Below are 8,045 nucleotides of genomic sequence, written 5' to 3' on the forward strand. Positions count from 1 at the left end.
AACACAAGTATAGTAGCTCAGTTGGCCGGAGCCTTTGGAACGGATTGCCTGGTCATGAGTTCGAACCCTCACAACTAGATCGGCAACGCGCCTTGGCGCGAGGGTGCCGGTCCAACCGACATGGCCAAGCGGTGGAAGATCAAACCACATGATGCATTAGCAAAAAGCATTAGAAAGAAAGCGTGATGCACAACCGATTTTTTTGTTCAAGGGAAAGAATAAATATTCCAAGTTCAACAAAGTGATGAGGTTATAAAAACTAACCCGCCCCAGAAGTAATGCAACATCAAGTTCAATGCAGTAATGAGAATACAAAAGCTAATTAGCTGACATTAAGTTCAGTAACACGAGCAGGAACATAAGAGAGCAAAAGCCAACAGTGGCAATGGAGGCGATAAAACTACGAAGCCATAGTTACGCATACTAATAGATAGCTTGGTTCAACTGCCTCCATGAATGCCATTCCATATGAATCTGGTGTGAATAGTTTGTAAGATAGATGACCACATAATGGTTTTGTATAAAAAATGCACTTGTGATTTCTTTCTAAAGCATATGTACAGTAAACGATGGTGTCCCCTTCTAATCTTGAAGGCGAACCAATTGGTATTGTGTCCCTCTTATCCGTAGGAAAATGTTCCAGAGTAGGAGTAGGCCTGGAAATGAGCGAAGAAAATAATTAGTGTATTTTTGAGTGACATTCGCAAACATGACTTCATTTCTTAATCATGAAATACAGAAAACTTTGTTGATCCCGTTATAAAACACGATTTATCAAGAAGAGTATGCCCAGCTTTCAATTTGAGACCTCTTGAGCAAATATATTAGCAACATTAGCATGAGAATTATATATCTTTAGGAATTTCAATGATGGTGATGCCTACACCACATGAACTAAATTATAGTGGTAGAATAGGACCGGTGTATTTTTGCTAATAATGAGACTTCTTTCTGTTAAAGGTGCTAAGCACCTGTTGTTAATAAATAACAGTCCTGTACTCGAAAAGACTTTTAATGTCTTCCATTAAAATCATCACTAAGAAGGCTAGGTTGAGATACAAATTTTGAAGTACACAATATAACAGGAATACAAAACATGATATGAAACATTAATTTCTGATATGTGATGGAAAACACTAATTTAGAAGATATGAGCTAAAAAACCTGGCAATGGCTTTGGTGGTCAACAAACCAAGACTAATGTCTAAAATAAACATGGACACAGAAAGACAAATCACGAACCAAGTGTCTTAATTCGATGCAAATTTAAAGACTCTTATATTGTATCCATATGAATCCATTTTTAGATGACAAACAACAAACCATGGCAATAGAATACTACCTCTGTATCAAAATATAAGACATTTGTGAGGCTTAGATTGAGCCTAAAAAACATCTTATTTATGATACTGAGGGGGCAGTAAATAGCAATAGTCATTCCTTGTTCTAAATCATGGAAGCATCAACTGACAAATTTGTATGCTACTCTGGCCCAATTGACAAACAAGAACACAGTTTTCTGCTGTTAAGTGAACCTATTCCGTCTAGCCATGGCTGGGTCTGCTGCTATTGAGTCAAAGCCACCTGGAAGTTGTGTTTTTCGATTTTAGTTCAAATGGATCTATCTGATTTCCTTTAAAAGAATTTCCAGTTCAATTTCTATGTTTTTATTTTACATTTAGCATTGTGCTTACTAACATGACATACCCAACCATGAAACAGCAAACAGATGAGCCCACTTTTTGCATGATGACAACCGTTGAATTGGCAATGTTATTGACAATAATTGCATCGGCTTGCAGAAGGTACAAATAAGAATTGTTTGACATTGTATAGATAAAACATGGGTACACCATTGTCATGGACCAATAAAACCTACAATGTGTTGCCTATTTCCATAAAAAAAATAGGAGAAGTTATCCATTCTAGTGCACACAAGCGTTACATACACCACTTGACTAAATACAAAATGGAAGAGCATAAAATCTGCAGCTGTAAGAGAAATAATATGGGCACATGCCTTTCTTTTGATATCAAACAAATATCACATATCATAGGGCAGTTATAAGAGAATGCATCAAGCTTAAACAGGAAGTTTGAGATGACAGCGCCGCTACACACTGTATATACACATACCTTCACTGTCGACTGATGTATATCAGGTTGTTGTTGCTCGGCCCTTTAACAATGTGGCTAGCTCGACCGGTTGGCTTTTTGGCAGGGCGGTGTTTCCCTCAAAATCTAATCATACAAAAAGCCAAACAAATTTCACACATCGCATCATTGTCATAAGAACATGCACATAGGTTAAATTAAGAAGTCAAAGACAAATGGAATTTAGAATCCATATTTTTAGAACAGCCAACCATTATTTGTAAGACAGTGCATGCACTTTTGTGCCACAAAGCATTCTTATAATGTTGAGGGAGACATATAAAATTAGTTGCCACATACGCAGACCTGAACAAACTAATAAATGAATACCAATGACATTGCTCAGAAATTCTTCGAGATCATCACAATTATTTCAGTGCTCACATGAACCTACCAAATGTGGTGGTCAACATTTGCATCATTCAGAACATAAAGAGTCAAGTTCGATTGATACCTAATACTTACATAGATCAGCGTGGATGCGAGGCCATCTAGCTCAGCTCTAAAGTCTACTGCAAGCACAATTTGCAAAAAATTATATTACCAGGTCTACGATCTGTAGCCCCATATCCAAGCCCGTGAATGTCAGGGCTAGCCTAATCGATATCTCACCCCTGGCCGTGGCCACAGGAGAAACATACATAGATCAGGTTGCCACTGTCAACTTCCTCCCTAAGCCACTGTAGTCCTCTTCTTCACCAAGATGCCGCCGCCAATGCCGTGCCATGGTACCAGAGATGGAAACATTCAGATTCGGTAGCAGGCATGGCTCAAGATAATGAACAATCCTAGAAATCAATGAAAGTTAGGTGTCACTTACTCGATCAAAACAAACAGAATTAAATGCACGAAAAACATGAAGTAGACAATAATATAGTTAATCTGACAGGACCTATCATGAAAGCCTAACAATCTTGATATGCCACATCTTTGGACACCTTCATATCAATCTAGTATAATATGCAGTCCATAAGAGCTTCAGTTTGGAACAACATAAATCAGCATTTTGCGGTAAAGCATGGCATAGATATAAATAGGTTCAGTACATAGTAGTTGATCCAAACAATAACAAAAGGCAGTGGAATCAGTTATGCCAACACAATTGACAGAGTTGAAACATAGTGCACAAAGCAATTATGTTAAAGATGACTCGACTATACATTCATACCTAACATCAACCTGTTTAGTCATGGAAGGAAGCATCACATTTGTATACACGCCAAGGGCAACCTAATTTGAGAGAACATGCATGTATTGAACTCTGCCTCGAAATAATATATGGAGTTAATTACACATGCACCGATTTAAGCTATCTCTTTTCCAGATTATATAGGATATTTTAACTGCTTGCAAAGAATCCTGTGAAATAATACAAAGAAGATATGCTATATCAACGGAGGTAGAAATTAAGTAAAACCGTAAGAGTATACTCATAGTCTCATACCATTATTTATGATTTATTAGTGCCGAATACAATAATAGTCCAAGCAGATACCGTTTAATCTCTACACATCATAAAGTAAAAGCCAGGAAAAAACCTATGAAAGGTATACAATATGGAGAGAAACGACCTTGACATCTAAGCGAGACAGGGATCATGTGTAGGTGCCACCTCCGAGTGTTGCCTCATTCTTAGGACAATTTCGATCTGGATAACAGAAGGCAATCAAGTAGATACAATAGTTGGGAGACCCGCAGCTAGAGAAGTCCACCCTCACGCCCTTCTGCTTCCTGCAGAGCAACAACAAAAATAAATGGTCATGAGGATGTTGTTGTTATTGCTGCCGGAAGCAAGAGGCAAAGATTGCCGTGGGCTTGCCTGAACTTGCTGCGGACCTTGCCCTTCTCCTTGTAGACGAAGGTGACGAACCCAAACATGTGGTTCTGCTGGTAGGGGATGCGCACATCATGGACATTACCGTAGATGCTGCGGTTCAGAGGACGAGCACGGTTAATCCCGGCGAGACTTCGACGTAGAGCAGAGGTAGGACTGTGGTGTGTGAGCGAGCACGGTGATGTACCTGAAGTAGTTGGAGATGTCATCCTCGTGGAAGGTGCTGTCCGCCGGGAAGATGAGGTATATCTGTCGAGACGCCGGGTTCATCAGCTCCCCATTCTGCAAATAAAAAAGAACAATAAGCTCGTTCACAAAGGGAACAATTATTATTGATTATAACTCACTCTAGAAAATGAGTGATAAATTCGCCCTAAACCGGAACCATTTATTACCATGAGCCAATGCTGAACAACACATAGCAATACTAAGCTTTCTACTAGGAAACATTAAGCACATTCCACATCAACTGAGCACAAAGCAACACATGGATTGCACTGAATATCAAAGGAGGAGGTGGAGTAGAACGGGTGGCTCACCAGTGCACCAGCAGATCCACGTACCACCAAACAGAATAACTAAAGATGGGGGCACTTGATCGATTTGCATCGAAGACCCGAGTCTGAACCACCAACAATGAGCAAAGGGGAGATTTTCTTCTGTTGCTCGTACATCTAACAAATATATAAACAAATTCAGGACCACGTTCTGCGACAGGACGGCCGTCATTTGCGTGAGACTGCACCTACATATCCAAGTCAGATTCCTACATGAGCTTTCTTAGGTACATAACTGAACAAAGATAATGCTTCCACTGTTAGTGTTGCAGGTAAATCCTGACTGGATGGTGGCATTATACCATTGTTCAGACGTCAGTTAATCACAAGGGTTGATAGAATAAAATCCATTATCGTTGCAGCAGCCGATACAATCGATTTATAATATAGAACAGATGGAGCAAGCAAAGAATGACCAACAAAATACACATATGCATACATCACAGCCACGAGTAACAAATGTTTTTACCCAAAAACATTGATATAATTACTTCGACAAATTACAGTTCAATTAGCAACAAATGTTTCTACCCAACAATTGTGAAGGTCACTTGACATTGTAGTTACCCTTTTAATACATAAATCAACTGGTCACATCTGTTCATAGGCACCTATCCAGAGAGATACATATTTCATTCTCAGAAAAGAGCAGATGCACATGATCATTTGTCGTTGAGTAGTTTTATTGCAGAGAATTATAAACCAAAAAATATGTGCACTTTTGAAACCACATAATCTGTTTAGGGCAATCTGACTTTTAATGACCTGATCTAATATATCCGGATGTAGCCCAGAGAGAAAGAGAGCAGATCGAGAAGGGCAAAGAGGGGGAGAGGTTACCAAACCTGGATGAATGGACGCAGAGCTGCCGACCGCGATCTCCTCTTCCTCCCCCACCACCCTCTAGGCTTCCTATTCTTTCTGCTATTTCTCACCTGGGCGGCACACCACCATCAGGGACAGCGGCGGCGCGACGACAGGGGTGTGCGGCGGCGGCGCGACAACGCTCATCCTCCTGCCCAGTCCCGATGGGGAGGAGGAGGGAGGTGACCCACGAGCTGGGCGGCGCGAGCTGCTAGTAGCCGGGCTGTTCAGCGGCCACCGCGGCCCCCTCCTGTCGGCGGCGGAGGCGGCACGCCACCCAGAGCAGCGGGAGGAAGACCGCCAGGAACCCCGCGCCACCAAACTCGGGCTGAGCTCCGGGAGGCGAAGGAGATGACGGCGGCGGGGCAGGGAGGCCGGCGCGGGTTAGGGTTTGGAGGAAGAGAGAGAGGCAGGGCGGGAGGGGGAGAGAGAGAGGCGCGGGGGAAGCGCGAGTGCGGGAGAGAGGAGGCGGCTAGGTCATCCCACGGCAGCGGCACCCTTTTTATACCCAAGTACGCGAAATGACTGAAATACCCTCGACGGGGCAGCGAAATTACAGGCGGTAGCACAAACGAGAGGGAACTATTCATTGTAGCAGTGTCTGTTTTCGATCCGGCAGCCCAGATAGTCCGGAAGGGAGATCCGACGGTCAAAATCGCATCAAAAAATCGATCTGACGGCCGAGAGTCGCTAAGCTATGAGAAGCCTCATGTTCTCCCTAGATACTTATATCAGGATACATATTTTTGCTACTACTCCAATTGACGTTCTTTAAAAGAAGTGCGGATCAGGCCCAGTTTGGCCCACGTGGTTGACAAGCCACAAAGTGGATTAGTACCACCGCGACCCAGCTCGAAAAAATGAGCATAGGACCAGTTTCGGCCCAGCTGTCTCCTGCTAAATTATTTTTGTTCTAGCAAACAAAATATTAGTACCACATCGGATAGAACAATTCTTAGAAAAATTTAATATTGGTGAACGGATGAAAAAATTGGAGAAACGCACCTTGCTTTATTAGTAGGTATAGATATTATTATTCAATGATGTGTTGCCATCCTATGATGTTTGACTAGATTTTTGTTGTCCTATGGGTACTTGGTGAATTGCTACGATTGGTTTAAATTGCTTATGGTTAATTATGTTCATGTCTTTTGGTGCCCATCATATCAGCGTGTGTGTGGCTTACACCATAGGGTTAGTGGTATGTTGATAGGACTATGCATTTGAGGGCAAGAGTGACGGAAGCTTCTTCCTACCATAGAAATTGATTCATACAAGATTGAAGGGGGACCAATATATCTTAATCATATGGTTAGGTTTTACCTTAATGAACTTTGGTAGTTGCGGATGCTTGCTAATATTTCCAATCATAAGTGCATAGAATTACAAGTAAGGGATGAAATGCTAGCACTGGCCTCTCCCACATAAAACTTGCTATCGGTCTAGTAACTTAGCCAGTTGCTTAGGGACAATTCCGCAAAACCTACAACCACTTTTCCACACTTGCTATACTAACCTAATTGTACTTTTAGTAAAACAGCACCTAACTTTTACTTTCACGTTCTTTATTATCTTGCAAACTTATCCCAGTTCACCTACAAAGTACTTCTTTTATTACTTGTTTCTAGGTAAAGCAAATGTTGGTGTGCGTAGAGTTGTATCGGTGGTCGTTAGAACTTGTAGGGAATATTAATTCTACCTTTAGCTCCTCGTTGGGTTCGACACTCTTACTTATCGAGAAAGGCTACAATTGATACCCTATACTTGTGGGTTATCATTCCACAATTTCTATGCTCCTCTATTTGTCTGACTTGCTTGTTCATTGTAATTTCAGGTGCTACTTGTGAGCTACGTTGGGATTTCCTTGAAGAGGAGAGGATGATGCAGTACAATAGAGATAAGTATTTCCCTCGGTTAAGAACCAAGGTTATCAATGTAGTAGGAGAACCACGCAACACCTCGTTAGAAGCACCTACACACAAAATAACAAATCCTTACACCCAACACGAACAAGGGGTTGTCAATCCCTCGGTGGTTGCTTGCAAGATTAAATTGTACGGTGATAGATAGATAGAACAAAAATACAAAATAAATTAAACTTGCAGCAAGGTATTTTAAGGGTTTTTGATATATGATAAAAGTAGACCTGGGGGCCCTAGTTTTCACTAGAGGTTTTTCTCTTGAAAATAGCATATGGTGGGTAGACAAATTACTGTTGGGCAATTGATAGAAAAGCAAATAATCATGACAATACCCAAGGCACTGATCATGTATATAGGCATCACGTCTGAGACAAGTAGACCGACTCCTGCTTGCATCTACTACTATTACTCCACACATCGACCGCTATCCAGCATGCATCTAAAGTATTAAGTTCATAAAGAACGGGGTAACACTTTATGCAAGATGACATGATGTAGACAAAGAATACTCACGCATGAATAAACCCCATTTTTTATCCTTAATGGCAATGGTATAAATACATGTCATGTCCCTTTCTGTCTCTGGGATTGAGCACCGCAAGGTTGAACCCATCACAAAGTAGAAAGCACCTCTCCCATTGCAAGAAAAATCAATCTAGTTGGCCAAACCGAATCAATAGATTGGAGAGAAGTACAAAGCTATAATAATCATGC

At 41.3% G+C, this 8,045-nt stretch overlaps 1 protein-coding gene across 3 annotated transcripts; it reads right to left on the minus strand.

Moving 5' to 3' along the window:
* Positions 1–266: 266 nt before the first annotated feature.
* Positions 267–5,869, minus strand: LOC109746571 (zinc finger CCCH domain-containing protein 53). Of its 3 annotated transcripts, none has more exons than XR_012188587.1 (7): positions 5,391–5,869; positions 4,528–4,662; positions 4,176–4,270; positions 3,974–4,081; positions 2,699–3,885; positions 2,137–2,241; positions 267–656 (listed from the first exon to the last, which is right to left on the minus strand). XR_012188587.1 is itself a non-coding variant. In XM_020305690.4 (5 exons), exons 3-5 carry the CDS (start codon positions 4,256–4,258, stop codon positions 3,750–3,752), a joined length of 327 nt encoding a protein of 108 aa, XP_020161279.1. In that variant the 5' UTR covers positions 4,259–4,270; positions 4,528–4,733; positions 5,391–5,869; the 3' UTR covers positions 2,261–3,749. The 3 variants fall into 3 exon arrangements, 1 of the variants encoding a protein (XP_020161279.1); XR_012188586.1 differs by having other exon boundaries at positions 268–656; positions 4,528–4,733; XM_020305690.4 differs by lacking the exons at positions 267–656; positions 2,137–2,241 and having other exon boundaries at positions 2,261–3,885; positions 4,528–4,733.
* Positions 5,870–8,045: the final 2,176 nt, after the last annotated feature.

Source organism: Aegilops tauschii, chromosome 7, assembly GCF_002575655.3.
Source record: "Aegilops tauschii subsp. strangulata cultivar AL8/78 chromosome 7, Aet v6.0, whole genome shotgun sequence".
NCBI lineage: Eukaryota > Viridiplantae > Streptophyta > Magnoliopsida > Poales > Poaceae > Aegilops > Aegilops tauschii.

What these genes read in the sequence shown, in the direction of transcription:
- LOC109746571 (XM_020305690.4), bottom strand. Translation starts at nt 4,258, where the DNA reads ATGAACCCGGCGTCTCGACAGATATACCTCATCTTCCCGGCGGACAGC. An exon ending in GACATCTCCAACTACTTCAG is followed by an intron (nt 4,082 to 4,175) that starts GTACATCACCGT and finishes TCTGAACCGCAG; the next exon opens with CATCTACGGTAATGTCCATG. An exon ending in AAGGTCCGCAGCAAGTTCAG is followed by an intron (nt 3,886 to 3,973) that starts GCAAGCCCACGG and finishes GTTGCTCTGCAG; the next exon opens with GAAGCAGAAGGGCGTGAGGG.